The sequence below is a fragment of the Gorilla gorilla genome, chromosome 4 (genome assembly GCF_029281585.2).
Source record: "Gorilla gorilla gorilla isolate KB3781 chromosome 4, NHGRI_mGorGor1-v2.1_pri, whole genome shotgun sequence".
Lineage (NCBI taxonomy): Eukaryota > Metazoa > Chordata > Mammalia > Primates > Hominidae > Gorilla > Gorilla gorilla.
Genome location: NC_073228.2, coordinates 124337393 through 124354604, shown reverse-complemented (window position 1 = coordinate 124354604; position 17212 = coordinate 124337393). Strand labels below are relative to the sequence as shown.

Sequence of the window (17212 nt, the reverse complement as noted above, 5' to 3'; positions counted from 1 at the left end):
AATGCATGGGAAACTTGTCCACTATAAGGCCCTTGGGCTGCTATTCCCTACTTGGGAAAATGCTCCCCTAGATTTCCTTACTGCTTGCTCCTTCACCTTCAAGCATTTCCCCCAATGCCACCATGCCACTTTCTCAGTGAGGCTTATTCTGAACAATCCTATTTAAAATTGCACTTCCTCCTCATCACTATTCATCCCATTATAATCTTCTATTACTTCATAAGATCAATCACCTTCTAATATTTGATGTACACTAGTGTTTATTTTACTGAGCTATCTTCTCCCTACCCTCCCCATCCACTATGTAAACTCCATGAAGGAATTTTGTCTGTTTTGTTCCCCACCATATCCCTAGAAACTAGAACAGTGCCTGGTGTACAGTAGGTGTTAAACACTACTTGTTGAATAAATGAATAAAGGGGCTCAGACAAATTCAAATAATAACACTAATGACAGATACACATACAATGCTTGCTTTATGCATAGGAACCATTCTAAAAGTTCTACAAAGAACTCATTTAATCTTCATAACCAACCTATACTGCACGTAACATTGTCACTATCGCCACACTATGGAGAAAATGAAAACAGAGAGAAATTAAATAATGTGCTCAATATTGCACAGCAGAGCAATTTGAAAAAAAGCAGATTGGCTTCAGAGTTTGTGCTCTCACCCTTCTATACTATGCCACCTTACTGAGCAACACAGACTAAAAATTCTCCTATTCTTTAAAACAAAAGATAACCCCAAATATTTATCAAAAACATTGAGCTATGCAATAAAGAGGCAATCAAATTTATACTTCATTCTATATACAATTGAATAAACATAAATATACCTCTGATATTTGGGCTTTAAAATTACAAAGTTATGTCAATTCATAATAGCCTACAGTGTTATCACTGTCATCAAAAGTAAACAGAAAATAGTTACTTAAAGGGCAGATCACTAAGCTTATTCATATATGCATCTTTTACTTTCTTCAGCACAGTGACTTACACATATCAAGAATTCAGTATGTCTTTCATAATTCATGTTAACGTGACATAAGAAAATAATAAAACAAAGAAAAATGCTGATCTAGAATCAGTTTTAAGAAGAGAATATGCTTAATTTACAATGAGTTCTGAAAACTTTTTGCCCAACTATTTACTGATATACTATGGCACACATCATAAGAAACGACAAAATGAAAGAGTTAACTTTCAGACACACAAGCATTCTACAGCTTTTGCAAAGTAGTGAATTATAAATATACCACCTATTTTCACACTGACATCACATTCTAAGAGAAATAAACTGTTTATATGCCACTCATTTTTTTTCCCCTACATAAAAAACATCAAACCACAGCCACCAGTATTTCTTTTTTTTTCTTTTTGTAGAGCCAGGACTTTTAATTCTGAAAATTATGGAGCCAAACCTCAAGCAATTAGCTAAAATTTCTAAAAAATAAAATGGCAATCAACCACTTGTTTTGTCTCTTTACCTGAGTCATTCCCACCCACCCAAGATTCTCTGAACATGTGCAGGAACCACGTTTGTGTGAGCTTCTGTTCCAGAAGAAATAATCCCAACTGTTTTTCCTTCTTTCAAAGGGGTTTGTGATATGGGGGGAGGGAGAATATTAAGAACCACTGATGCTAGAAGGCAATTGATTTGACTGATATTGTTTAACCCAGTATTTTTCTCTCATATAAACACACAGTTTGAAATCCTGAGATAAGGTGATATTATGAAAGGGGAAAATGCACACCAATGTATCTGTTAACATTTGTGTGGTACTACAGAAAGAACCTGTCACAAATCATCAAATTTGCTTTTTCCAGACAAGGATAACGTATGTTATCTGTAGTTGAAAATCTATTTATAGTGTCCCAAACATCATGATAACTGTCTCATTGAGCATAAGTATGTAATTTGCCTAACTTCAATTATTCTACAAGTAAACATTTATCTCAAACACCAATTTGAAGTAGCATTTGCAAAGTAGAAAGAGAGAAAACAAAGATGATGAATATAAATTCAGTCCTAACAATGTTAATAGTTCTTGCCTGAAAGTGGGGTCTGGGAGTTTAAATTCTTTGGAATCCTCATGTCTTTCCATTCTAAATAAATAAATAGCTTATCCCATATAAGCAAGACAACATTTGTCCTGAGTTGACAGACTACCTTGTGAGTCTACTTTGATTTGGATATTAGATATGTCTTTATTTTCTCATTTCAGTTAATGCTACTTTCTGGTTCTCGTTTAAAGATGAATTACTGCTGACTTTGGGTTCCCAGTTCCTATGGGAAATTTAATTCAGAGTAATTATCCTAATGAACTAACTTTTAATACAATAAAAACATTTCTATTCATAACATACTGGAAAAGAAAACAAACAATTTTAGAATAAGGCCATTTCTTATAACCCTTATATGTGGGAGAGAGGCGGTGGTTTATAATCGATAGCACTAAAGTTAATACAAGAAATCAAATTATAATATATACATATGACATCATTAGCCAGTTCAATAATGTTGTTCCTAGTAAAGAATTCAACAAGATTCTCTAATTCATCAGTCATAGGAGAAAGCAAGAGAACTGTCAAACCTCAAACATCTCAGAAAACTTAAGGGTAGTGCCTCTCTTCTAAGGTAATTTGATAGCAACAAAAGAGAATAATATATTCCAAATTATTTGTATTCTTTGAAACAATTATATACAATGCTAGGTATCAACGAGCTTCCATATTAGTTGTTCCTTTATTTTCTCAGCCAGAATATTAAAAATCTGTGTAATATTCTTATCAACATTTTTGTTGAATAAGTTAAAGGTAATTAATCACAGCACATCTTTATTTGCAAATTTTAAATTGCAAGGTCTAATTTACTCACTATTAATTTTGTCTCAATACTGTTTTCTGCAACCTACAAAAATAATGACTGTTACCATGAAGATAATAAACCACACAGCAAGCCTTAATGAAATAATGAAATGGTTTATTAGCTTCACTCCCAATTTAAGAAACAGTGTCCATACATACGCTGCTGCTGCAAGCAAAAATTTGTGAAAACTCCCTGGAAGACAGTTTGGCAATATGAATTGAGAATTTTAAAGCTTTTAGATCCTTGACTTCTAAAAAAATGTTAAAAAAAATTAGGAAACGTGAAAGAGCTTGGTGGTTAATGCTGTTCTTTGACACCAAGCTATCTGGCAATGAAGCTTCACTTCTCCACCTACAAGTCAAGTGAGTTGGGCAAATGACTTACTATCTCGGACCTCAGATTTCTTATCTGTAAAATGGGCAATATCAGTAACTTCCTCATCTATCTGTTTTGAGAATTAGATAATTTAATATAAATAAATGCGCTGAGAAGAGTACCTGGCAGAGAGTAAGACCTCTGTTAGCTATTCATATTGCCAAAACTGCTCTTTCTAGTGATGTTTAATAACCGTGAAAAGCTGGAAATAAATAGAATACCCAATATTAAGGGAAGTATGAAGTAACTTATAGCAAATCTGTGTAATAGTTACGATCTATATCATTCAAGAAAGTAGAAAATGTCATTGCTTATAATTTATAACTTTGTATAACTTCATCTGTTAAAATATGCATACAAAAAGACTAAAAGAAAATATAACAAAATGTTTAGCATATTTATTTTTATGTGGTACTAAAGATAATTTTTGTTTTCTCCTTTATATTTCTTTAGATTTTCGCACTTTCTGTAATATTCATGTACTGCTCCTAACATCAGAAAAAATAAATTTGATTTTTTTAATAGTGCCCTTTGTTGTTTGTTAACTTTGTATTTGTAGCTTGATGTCAGTTACGTATATTTCAATCAGAGTTGAATCAGCAACCTACTGGAATTTTATTACTCTAAATCTCTAAAATTGCCCCTGAAATTTTTCATGAACTATCTCTACAGAAGAAAAGTTCTATAGTTTGGGAAAATATGTTTTGCTCAAACTTGCATTTCTATCTTTTTTCCTACATTTAGATTTAAGTACCTGAGATCCTCAGAGAAGCAAGGATGAAAATAACATAATCCAGGTAATAATGAAACCTATTACACTGGCTTTATTATCTATTACTTCACTGTTGCCTGAAACACACTATCTATTACTTTAAGGCTGCTTGAATTTCTTATCAGCTAATTCTCTAAGTGTTGAATGTTTTAATTCATCGGAAATAGACAGTGATGGATGATTATTGGCTACCTCTATGTTCTCAAAATTATTTTTGGTAACATGCTAGGCCATCATGCTTAAGTAAAGAAAAATTTCAGAACATTTTAGCATTTGGTAAATATACCACAGTTTGGGGAGGTAGACTGTGGTATAAAGTAGTAAAAGTATGACTATTGCTACAATTAAAAGAACTACTAAATTCTATTTATACACAAGTTTAGAACTTGGAAAATACTTCGAGCCAGACATGGTGGCTCATACCTATAATTCTACCACTTTGGGAGGCCTAAGCAGGAGGATGACTTGAAGACAGGTGTTCAAGATCAGCCTGGGGAATATGGCAAAATACCATCTCTACCAAAAAAAAAAAAAAATTAAAAATTAGCCAGGCATGGTGGCGCATGCCTCTAGTCCCAGCTACTCAGAAGGCTGAGGTGGTAAGACTCCTTCAACCTAAGAGATGGAGGCTGCAGTGAGCCAAGATCTCTAACACTGCACTACAACCTAAGTGACAGGGCAAGATACTGCCTCAAACAAAAAGAAAATAGTTTCGAGATTATTCTCTATAATTTTTTCTTGTAACGAATTTTTTATGCATGGGCTCATTAACCAAAAAATACTCGGTAGGAATTTCCAGACAATAAACTATAGAACATCAAGTGGTTAAGACATTAAAAGAGGGAACATTTAAAAGTGAAAATATTTTTCAGATAATTGTTAATTCTGTTTTCATCAGTTCAAATCAGAATGTTTCCTATGGGGTTCAAATTTTTCAAAATTCAACTTAAATTTATTTCAGTTTATGCCGTTATAAGACAAATTATGGGTGCTTTCCAGTCCATGGCAACAATGCTGACATACTTCTCACCAATGGAGATCCAGTCACTGAGTGATTCTAAGGCAACAACAAAACAACTTTATTTTAATTTCTCTGTTAGAGTCATGTCTATTCAGAAAGCCTCTCAAGAAATTATTTACATATGTTTTTCAACTCATATAGTAGCCTTGTTACTTGAAATCATAAAAAATAAACACTACAAGAAAAGCTCAAGGTTATAACAAGTCTAAACTAAAAGAGAATCCAGCTAAAGCTGCAATTAATTTTGTTTCCAGATAAAAGGCTGATTATTACAGATTCCATTGTCACTCTGACCAATAAGATATGTGATCCCATATTAATACCAGCATTTAATGCAAAATAGTTTACCAGTGAGATCTTCATAAAAGAACAGGCATATTGCTACTCAAAGGCATTAGATAATTTGAGAACTATTTTAAAAAGCAATTGCTTTGTTTCTACATTTCTTAGTGAAAAAGTATCACTCACACCTACTCTACCAGTTATGGTTAATTTTATCCCTAAAACTCTAGAGTTTCACCACTATTTTCTTCTTTTTTTTCAATGTGTAGAAAAATGCAACATGGATTACTCTTGTAGTCCAAACCTATTTCCTTTTACCTGTGACTACCTCTTAAAACTCCATTTACATTAAGAAAAAGAAGAATTCAAAATTTTCCTTTTTAACTCTCCATTTCTCCAAAAGACTTAGCTTTCATGGAAATCTTCAGTATTTAGTTACAACATTTGAATATGTAATCTCCTGTATATAGTATTGATGCATTTATGTTAATCATGACAATCTAAGTCAACTGTAAATTTCTTAAAATTCATATATTTTCATCTTTTTAAGCTTATTTCTTCATCAAAGACTTGCCATACTACTAAGTATGCAGCACGCATCATTTTATAAATCAACATATACTCACTCTCATTCTCAATTCTCCATTTCCCCAAGCCTGCAGTGAGAGTGGCCACTAAAGGCCACAATGTCTTTTTATACCGCTGATGTTGGAAGACAGGATAAATATATCCCTAACTAACCTTTGGAGCTCACTGAGACCAGAAAATATGCCTTATTCATCTTGGTAGCAATTTAAAAGGTGTTATAGTACTTTGAACATGGTAGGTGCTCAATAAGTATACTGAATTATATTTCAGGCTTTTCCAATATATTAATAGCATAGAAAACCAAAGGACCCATATTATTTCTGAAAAGTCAAATTATTTGAGATTTTACTAAATTCTGAGACTAGAATAAGGCTGCCCTTTGACTGTCTAGAAAGCCTGTTCCTCTGCTTCTAATATATAATCCAATTATAACTGATTAAGTAATTATAACTAAATAATCATAAAACAGATACCCAAAATAACAACTCTTCTTGCTGAGCAGACTAGAGTTTTGTCACTACTTACTAAAGTGTTTCAAGCAATTACTATTATGTTTGATTCTATCCTACTACCTGAGTTTTCAGATGACTTAAGCCCAGAAAACTTCTAAAAAGAAAAGCAATTTCAGAGTAACCTCAAACCAAAGTTTAATATTGTTGGTGCAGAAATTACACAAAAACAAAGAACAGAATTAAAGAAGATTGCATTTTAACTAGATATTTTTTAAAAGCAGAAAGAAAAAATAAATACTATATGATGACTGACATAGTGATATAGTCATAACTACTTTTTTATTTTTAATTTCTGTTCCAAGTTAAGAAGAGCTCGCCGATAATTTATATTAAAATATATTATGGTCTAAAAGCATAGCATTGCCAATAAAGGAATTAGAATTCTAAATATAGCAGTTTATATTTAACACGTACTAATTTTAAACTGCCAGAATACTGAATATGATGAATAGCAACATTCATGTACAGCAACCAACAAGCTTTGTAATATACAAAGTTTTGTTATTTCTTTATCCAAAACTATACCAAAGACATATTCACTCACATATGCAGGATTATCCTAAAAAGATACATGCTGGACAACTGCAAGATGTCATAGGTTAAACATGCCCTATAAATACTTTGTTCTCAAAATATTTTAATTCATATTCTATGAACAGCCGATGTTTTGGGATTTGGCCATTGTAGGTACATTTTCTTGTGCAAATCTAGGATGATGATACCCACACAAAAGTAATTAACAATCACATTATTTATGTCATAAATTTCAGTTTCATGGTGAGATTTTTACTCAAACAGATCCTTAAGACAAACAAATCTTCCAAAATGTTGAGTCAAAATTGTATCTCTAGATCTGTCAGATAGTTTCATCTACTGGGTTGCACATTATCTCTGCTTTTTATTCCTCTGATAAACAACCTTTTTTTTAACCTTAAAAAATCTTCAGTAATGAAGACACAGAAAGTGGTATCAACAGATTTCCTGATTTACATTTTTGTGATTCTAACCAATAACCACAGGGAGGTTGAAGATTTCACTACTTAATCTCTAAATGTCCATAAATAATGATGCAAAGCAAAACCAGGACCATGTGTAGTTTCTTGTCATTTATTCTGTGCAAAAAAAGTGAGTGGACTGACATTAAAACATAAGGAAGTATGGCTCACAGATGCAGAATTCTGTTTAACTACCTTTCTTTTAGTCTCAGCCTCATGAAAACAGTAAATACGTTTCTGTGCCGCTGTAGGTTTTCCACATCGCCCATAGAAACCTCACCAACTATTAAGCACAATTCTGCCGAAAGGAACATGCCCAATTTCATTTTTTAAAACGCCATGTTTCAGATGAAAACACAATCTACCAAAGATGTCATATAAAAGAATAACAAAGAAAGGGACAGCATTTTTAGAATTGAATTTCAATGCATAACCCCACCATCTGTCAACCAGTTGTGAAGCAATAATCCTAGAGAAACCCTGAAAACACGAACAAGTTTTATCCCTGAATCTATGTATACTAACAACCACTCTCAGGACCTCAGTACTAATTATGTTCTGTCTGTGGAGTAACCTACAGGAACGACATTTACCATTGGCAAACTTAACCCTGGTGACGAATGGCCCATTTTAACAGACTTGTATTAGGTAACAAATGCAGAGTTCAGTTCATAGAGGTAACGGGGTAAGGGGAGGAAGACGAGGGGGCTCTTGAAATTTGGTTTGGAAATTGAATACAGGAGGTTAATCTCTAGAGGCCAGTCATCCAAACAACCCTCAGTCTCCTCCCCCTTGGCTTCAGAAACAGGATTACAATTTTGGACCCAGACTACGCCCCACCCCTTTTCCCGCTGCAGCCACCACCACCTTCGAAGTTCTAGTCTTAGCTCTCACGCAGCGGAGCTGCGGACTCCCTCACCGAGAACCGCACCAGGACCCCATTCAGTAGTGAGCGGCGCGCTGGGACTCTGCCACCAGCTCCGCGACGCCGCCGGCAGCCAGCCTGGATCGGGAGACCCCACCCCTCCCAGCCCGGCCCCCGCCCCCGCCCGGAGCCGCCGCCTGAGTTACGCAGCCTCAGCCCTGACACCTTCTCTGCTTCTTTCCATATGGATCACCTGGGGCTAGGGGCGGGCGGGAGTAGGGCTGAACAGAAGTGGGATAGGAAAAGTGGGGGAAGAACCGAAGCAGTCCCAGCTGCAGAGAGCCAGGACGCCAATGGCAAGACCCCGGCCACACATACACTCTCCTGCGCGTCCTGCTTCTCGGGTTCAATGCCAAGTGGCGACAGGGTGGAAGGAAGGAAGGAGAGGTAGGGTGGCGGGAAGGCCCAGAGTTACTGGGAACGACGTTCGGAGGAGAGCAGGGGATGCTTCAGAAACTGAGAAAGTAAGAAAGTCCCAGACCCCCTCCTTAGCCCCAAGGCTGCCAGCAGCCCGGGTCGCCTTCCCTGCAGCGAGGCTCGGGAGACAGGGAGGGTAGTCTGAGCCAAGCTTCCCCCAGGCTGCCCTCCCTGATCTGGCCCAGGGCCCAGAACCCGGCCCCTCTTCAGCCCTGACTTGGGGAGGCTGCCAGATAGGCAGCGGACTTGCCAAAGGACTCTGGGGAAGCAAGAGGGCAGGAGAGGAGCATCTTGCACGCTCCGGCCAGGCTACTCACGACTTCCTCTGCCGACACACCCCCAGCTAACCCTCTCCCCCGTCGTCACACACACAGATTCAGAGACACGCGTGCGTTCATCCCTCCCACCAGCCCAGGTCTATCGATTAAAACACTAGTTGATTTCTTCCTGATTAAAAAAAAAATTAAAAAGTGCAACAACATCTCCTCTCAGGACTCCAGGAGCAAAGAAAGTCCGTCTGCAGGCGCCTTTTCTGTAGTTTCCCAGGAGTTTGGAAATCTGGCTGTCCCTGCTGAAAATCGGAAAGGGGACCCCGGAGGGGTCGAAGGGTGCCGAACTCCCTCCCCACCCCTGCGCCTCTCACCTCCTTAAGTTCCTTGGCCACGTCCTTCAGGTCGCCCAGGACTAATTCCAGATCCTCCACGATGATCTTGATCTGTTCCTTCACCTTGGTTTTGGAGGCTGCCGGCGGTCCCTCGGCTGGACAGGACGAGGAGGGGTTCCCCTTGGACTTGGCTGACATTCTTTGGGGGCAAGCGAGGCAGGTCAGGACAGGCGGGCAAGCGGAGGCTGCTGCGTGCCCCCGTCCCTGGCGCTGCTACGGCCGCTGCCGCCCCGGTCCCCCCACATCTTGGGCGCTCCCTGGGCAGCGGCGTGTGGCTGCGCTCCGCGCTCGGCCAGGCGGCCGCACAGTGGTGCTGCCATCAACTCCCGAGACGCGGCGCTCGGCTCGGGGCTGCAGACGGGCGAGCAGCGCGCCTGCGCCTCCTCTCGCCGCCGCCCGGCGCTCTCGCGCACACGCGCTCGCTCCCCGCCCGCGGAGAGGGGCGCCGTGCCGCCGCGCCCGGGTTGACGCTTGCGGTCCCCTCGACGTTGCCCTTCGAGATATCTCCCAGATGCCACCTTGGCATCAAGGTGGGGGAGACAAGTCCGTGTCCTGCCCGCCCCCTCCTCTTGGTTCTGAAATGTCCCCATCATCTCAGCCTGCTTGCTGTATGTCATCTCACAACTAGCCTGGATTCTTTCTGCTTCACTTGCTAGCAGGGACCTGGATCAATTCAGAAAGAACCACAGTGGGATCAGGAGTTGGAGACAGTCTGTAAAGTGGCCCTACAGATTTATCCAAACCCAAATGATGTCCAGAGGCCTTTAATCAATCTCTTGGTGACCTGCGAGTTAAACAGACTTCTTAACTTCTGCAAGAAAAAAAGCGGGGGGGGGGGGTGCATATAACAGCTAATGGTCATCTATTGAAACCATGAAATTCAACCAGTGTTCTTGAAAGAGGTACCCTAATCCTGCTAATTCCACAAAGCTAATATCGGATTTATTAATTTGAAGTCCCCACACCCCAAATCCTCGCTGATTGTCTCAGTCATCTTGGCTGTGTGTCTTACCTGGCGCAACTGTTTTTTTTTTTTTAACTGTCCTTCCTCTTTTTGTGACTTATGCTGATTTACATTTTGAATGGAGTGGGGGAGACATCGTATTTGGACCTCGTGAAGGAGCTGAGTAAGAGATTGCCTCCAACTTCTCTTTCATCATTTTTTAAACCTCCATTTCAACTCTTTTGCTACTAAACAAATAGGAAACAACTTTCTGACTGTTCTGTCAAAAAGACCCAAGAAGGGAAGTTAATAGGAAGCCTTCGGTTCACTCTCAGTAGGTGTCTACAATTCTCATTAGCTAGAATTTTAACTTCCTTAGTTGTAAACCCATGGGCTATTAGCTACTGACCCAGCAGGCTGGCTCTACTTTATTTTCTTCACTGCACACTCCTCCAGATCATTCTTTTAATAGGCTTCCCCTTTTCGTCGTGCCTTAGCAAGGCTCTCTGTTTCTTGCTTCTCACACTCTGGGTAGCTCCACTGTGCTTCTACACATAAAGAAAAGCTTGGCAGCTCTCCTCTTCCCAGTTCTGTAGGCTCTTAATCAATCACTCTCTTAATCCTGGACAATTCATCTTTACAAAACCTTTGGAAGTCATATGTGGAATACAGAGGAAGAAAGAGAACAGAAGAAAAAATTGAAATTTGAAAGTGGTGTCAAAAGAAAACTATTGAAAACTGCATTGAAAAATCAGGGGAAGAAATGAGGAAAGGTGAAAAGCAGATGCTGCTGGAAAGACTTAAGAAGAGATTATAAGAACAAGTCTGCAGCATGCAAACTGGAGAAAAGAAAAAGAGAAGAAATGATTAGAAGTGTGAAATAAGTAATATGCTTGAGTTCTCTGAGGTAGGAAGAATTAGATTTTTAAAACATCCTTTATCTCCTCAAATTCTTTATTTTATAAAAAAATACAACATTAAAATAATTATATCAGGTTTACAGACTCCCCAAAATTGTCAAAACTAGCAAAAGCTAATGGTAGGGGAAAAGAGAAAGTACTATTCTTCTAGATTGGAATTATTTTTGACTCTTAATAGTAGGCAAGTGTGTAAGAAAGCCACCAAACTCAAAGTTAAGTGACTTTAGACAAGGATTTTGGAGAGGAGGAAAGGAAATTGTGTTTTCCTTCACGGTAACAAAATAATCCTCTCATAATATAAGAAGATGTCCATGCTACTCTGAATCTCATTCACTAAAGATTAAAAAAATATATAGGCTAGGCACAGTGGCTCATGCCTGTAATTCCAGCACTCTGGGAGGCCGAGATGGGTGGATCACAAGGTCAGGAGTTCAAGACCACCTTGGCCAAGATGGCAAAACCCCATCTCTATTAAAAATACAAAAATTAGCTGGGCATGGTGGCAGGAGCCTGTAATCCCAGCTACTCAGGAGGCTGAGGCAGAGAATTGCTTGAACCCGGGAGGTGGAGCTTGCAGTGAGCTGAGATCTTGCCACTGCACTCCAGTCTGGGTGACAGAGCGAGATTCCGTCACAAAAACAAAACAAAACAAAAAAAACCTGTTCTCTTCTGATACTCTGATATCCACTGCTGCTACTGAAACAAATAATTCTGGCTTAAAATCAAATCATAATTATTGCTTAGAAACACACCACCCACACCCATATCACAATTCACTCTGAAATAATGACTATCATCTATCTATCTATGTCTTTATACAATATAGAGTTAACTGAATAGGGAAAAGTTAAAATTGGCTTCCAGGCCCAAACTGAGAAAGCTGGTAGGATTGCAGCAGTGGTGTCTGTCCCTATCTTCTAGTCATTAAGGATCACTTAAAGCAAATCTCCATAAAATATGTCTAAAGAAGAAACTTTTATAAAGGGAATTATAAATATTGAGGAGAAGAAGACAGAATAAAAAGGGCCCATGAATATAAATCAAGTGTATTTACTTCCTATTTTTGTATTACCCTATGGAAAAATCTTTCATTCCTTTGGGTAATCCTAGACTCTCTCAGAGATCAGTATATAGGATGTTTTAGACTCCAGTTATAGAGACCAAACAGCAAAAGTGACACCTAATAAAATTTCTGGTAAATCTTTCTGTAAGTTCATTAATGTACTAGTGCTAGCTGCAAATGTACACACCCAAACCACATTACTTATAAACTTAGACAGGATAATACATTTCTAAATAAAGGAGGGTCTTACTCATTTATAGAAGTGATTGCAAACCCAGGATTTTATTCTCCCTGTCTCTCTATTCATCATTTTCTGAGTTTTGTAACAGGAAGAATTGGATAATTACAGGAGATCATCTAGTTTTTGTTTCTTCAGTTACAAGCCTTTATCAGTATTCTCATGTGTGTGTGTGTGTGTGTGTGTGTGTGTGTGTAATCCACTGCAGTTGATCCCTAGTAATTAACCCACAGGAAAAAACTCTGTGACACTGACATAATTTTAAATTCACAAAAAGCATAAGAATATTCCAAAAATATTTTGTCTCACAGTTCAGCATAGCTGGGGAGGCCTTAGGAATCTTACAATCATGGGGGAAGGTGAAGGGGAAGCAAGGCACCATCTTCACAAGGTAGCAGGAAGGAGAAGTGCGGAGTGAAGGGGGAAAAGCCCCTTATAAAACCATTAGATCTCATGAGGACTCACTCACTGTCATGAGAACAGCATGGGGGAAACTGCCCCCATGATTCAATTACCTCCACCTGGTTTCTTCTTTGACTCGTGGGAATTATGGGGATTACAAATCAAGATGAGATTTGGGTGGAGACACTAAGTCTAACCATATCAGTGATATATCTATGAAAAATTAGAAACGTTTTCCATACATATATTTACTATTAAACATATTTTATATGTCCAGGCAGTGGTTGAGAAAGCCTAGTACCCATCAGAACTTCTTAAAAAAAAAGATTGCTATACTCCCTGCCCCAAGGTTTGTAGTTCAGTATGTCTAGGATGAGGTCTAAAATGTGTATTTTAACAAATTTCTAGGATGCTGGTAGGGGACCACACTTTGAAAACCACCAATTTGAGAGATTAAAATAAAAACTTTAAGTTTCTTTTTACCTGGAATAAGCCTTAAAAATAGTCTAGTTAAATTTCTGTTTGTTATAAGTTCTAAAGAGCATCTAGATAAATCTTAAATAAGTATAACTCTAAAGAGCATCTACTTAAATGTTAAGGCCTTAGTAGGCTAAATGGCATATCCAATATATCACATCTAGGGAACAATAAATTGAGAGCTAGAACTCCTTGTTCACTCATACATTTTGTTGAATTGTCTCTATTGTTCTGGAGAATGTCTCCTTTTAATGTATCAACTGCTTTTGGCATGATGGCTATGTACTGTTGATGTATATAGGTTTTAAAAAATGAGATCTGGGAGTTTAAATGCAAGTACTCAACACAATATCCTGAGTAATTAGAACTGTGTCTATTGCAAAAAGGCTGATCAATAAATACTTAACAAAATGAATGAATGAGTAAACAGTTGTCTCTGTGTGTTTTGAAATTAATTCAATTCAACAAATATTTTTAAATGCTTGAGCAAGAATCAGTGCTAAAAGTAGATGTGCCACTAGGTTTAATTAGACATAATCCCAGCAGGAACCACTAGATAATTCTCTACATGACTCTAATACAAAGTGGGATTACTCGGAGTATCTCTTCCTGCCCTCATTCTTAACTATAGTGAGTTCATTTTATTTGACCTCTGCTATGGTCTGACTATCCCTCCAAAATTAATTTGAAATCCTATCTCCCAAGATAATGGTATTAGAAGATGGGGCCTTTGGGATTTATTAACTCATGAGGACAAAGCCCACATGAAGAGGATTAGTGTCCTCATAAAGGAGGTGCCAGAGAGCTTCCTCCCCATTTCCATCATGTGAGGCTATAGTGAGACCTGTCTCTAAGAGGAGGCAGAACCTCACCAGACACGAAATCTGTTAGTGCTTTGACCTTGGGCTTCACAGGCCCCAGAATTGTGAGATATGAATTTGTATTGTTTATAAGCCATCCAGTCTGTGGTACTTTATTATAGCAGCCCAAATGGACTAAGAGAACATCCAGTGTATGTTAATTGGAAGACTTTTTAACCATGTGACAAAATCTGAACTTTTGCACAACTCAACGGAAAAAATTGTCTCATAGGTGAACCATAGAAAAGTGAGGATAAAAATATCCTCAGGTAGAATTGGAGCCAGAAATTCTAGAATCATTGGGACTATTTCTTTCTGACTCTATTTCCCACTCCTCTTTTGTGGATTGGCCTCTTGCCTGTATACCATTTTCTCCACAAAGTTGAACCTTGATCACTGGTAAGTTCAGGCTCACATTTTCACAACTTTACAACTAGAAAAGGATGGTCATCACAGCAAGCTCCCAGGAGAAAATTTTTATAGATCTAGCTTAGATCATGGACACACACTACAGCCAATAACTGTGATTGGGATGGGGTTGTAGAGTACAAAGCTACTATTACATTTGTGCCATTCTTATAGAAAAGTCATAGGTGTGTATATTTATTACTATGATTTTCCAGCAGATGTCTGTAAAATGAGTTATTCTCTCAAAATATGTATATTATGATAATTTTCCGATAGTTGGAAATTATGTACTTTTAGAAAGTGATTCTATTTTCAAAATTAATGCCAAGACAGACAACATATGAATTAGCACTCATCCTTCATGGGTCAGTAACCGGTAGTGAAGAAGTATAATGATTCACTCAACTTGGATAAAATTGCCTACCCTGTGGCCTATTTCTTCCCCCTCAAAAGGTGACATACCTCTGAAAAAATAAAAACTATATATATATATATATATATATATATATCTCCACCATATAGTATTTATATTGGATTGTTGTGGGCAGCAAGCCACCCAGGTGCCAAGGTAAGAGACCGAGGGCACAAGCTGTTCCAGTATCATAAAGAAAATATATAGAATAAGAATAGTTATACTAGAAATAGAATATAGATATGATTACATATGAATATTATTAATCATTAATTTGTAGCATTACTCTTTATTCCAATATTATAACAACCTCTGTTCTTCAATTATAACCTAGGAAAAACCAGACCATACAGAGATAGGAGCTGAAGGGACACGGTGAGAAGTGACCAGAAGGCAAGAGTATGAGCCCTCTGTCACGCCCAGACAGGGCCACTAGAGGGCTCCTTGGTCTAGCGGTAACGCCAGTGCCTGGGAAGGTGCCCGTTGCCTAGAGGACCTTGGTCCAGCGGTAGCGCCAGTGCCTGGGAAGGCACACCTTATTTAGCAGACGGGGGAAGGGAGTCTCCCTTTCCCTGGGGGAGTTAGATAAGACTCTGCTCCACCACCTCTTGTGGAAGGCCTGACATCAGTCAAGCCTGCCTGCAGCCATCTGGAGGCCTAAATGTCTCCCTGTGATGCTGTGCTTCAGTGGTCACACTCCCTTTTCACTTTCACGTTCCGCTCTATACACCTGGCTCCGCCTTCTAGATAGCAGTGGCAGAATTAGTGAAAGTGTTAAAGTCTTTGATCTTTCTGAGAAGAGCGTAGAAGAAATAATGACGTAAGCTGTCCTCTCTCCACCTCAGCTACCTAAAAGGGAAAGGCCCCCTGTCCGGTGGACACGTGACTCACGTGACCTTATCAATCGTTGGAGATGACTCACACTGCTTACCCTGCCCCTTTTGCCTTGTATACATAAATAGCAGTGCAGTCAGGCATTCGGGGCCACTACTGGTCTCCGCGCTTTGGTGGTAGTGGTCCCCTAGACCCAGCTGTCTCTTCTTCTATCTCTTTGTCTTGTGTCTTTATTTCTACGATCTCTTGTCTCCGCACATGAAGAGAAAAACCCACAGGCCCTGTAGGGCTAGACCCTACGGATTATATACCTTACTTTTATCTCACAGATGGACGTTTTTTAGTTGTTTTTGCTTCCCCAAATTAGCATCTATCAAGTCCTAGATTTGGCATTCAGTTTACCCATGCCAAGAGCCACCAACCCCCTCATCCTTTCCAATCTCAGGCTCAGGTCCCATCTATAAATATCTCACCTCAAGCATCCCAGTCCTCTGTTGCACTGCCTACCAAATAAGCAAGCAATGCTCAAATGATTACTCCATTTCACTCAAGTTTTTAGGAATTACCACTTGTCCTGAAACCCTGAGGCCAGTGCCTAACAGGGTAGTCCCAAACTCATTCTACCTCACAGCTTCAAATTGCCGGATTAAGTGGTAAGAGAACCTAGGACTTTACATATTCCAGGACACTCACAGCGGTGGCCAGGGAGGTATTCCTAAAATTTGACCAATTGCCACTCTACACAGCTTAACAGCCCCTTTCCTTGGAAGTGGATTCAGCTAGAACAGAGGACACCTTAATCACTTAGCAGAACTCAATACACGCATGCATCAAGATAATTGAAAGCCCTATTCAATCATTCAGATACCCAGATAATTTTGAAGGTACTTGGAGATTTCTGTCCTTATTAAGTTTCAAGGTCCTTTCCCCGCTCCAAGGAAATGAGTAACTGTGATCAAGGATAAAATCACAGAGGACAAATAAGTTGTCAAAAGCTATACCCCATGACCTTCAGATATAAAACCATACGCCATTAGGTGTTAGGTGGTCACCAATACTGTGTGTGACCACATAGAGTATGCAGTTTTAGTTCTTCATCCAGGAACTGGAATGGAATGACTGACATAGATCTGCAGCCTGGCAAGTACGTAAGGGCATTCTGTGTAAGGCTAAAGTGTAAGGCCTTAGACAGCATGCCAAACTGAACTGGTGGACCTTGATAAAATCATTTC

General features: G+C 38.9%; 1 protein-coding gene across 3 annotated transcripts in view; it reads right to left on the bottom strand.

The window, feature by feature from the left end:
- The window catches only part of PRR16 (proline rich 16), a 382721-nt gene that overhangs the window by 314651 nt on the left and 50858 nt on the right, over positions 1 to 17212 (bottom strand). The window contains exon 1 of one of the 3 annotated variants that reach the window (XR_002005792.3): positions 9403 to 9860. The exons of 1 other annotated variant lie outside the window; for it this stretch is intronic. Coding sequence is in view for 1 of the 2 variants with exons in the window: in XM_019026184.3 (XP_018881729.1) it covers positions 9403 to 9561 (159 nt within the window). In the remaining variant the exon portion in view is untranslated. Of the gene's footprint in view, positions 1 to 9402; positions 9940 to 17212 lie in introns of those variants that run through there. One more of the 3 variants, XM_019026184.3, reaches the window with a different exon arrangement.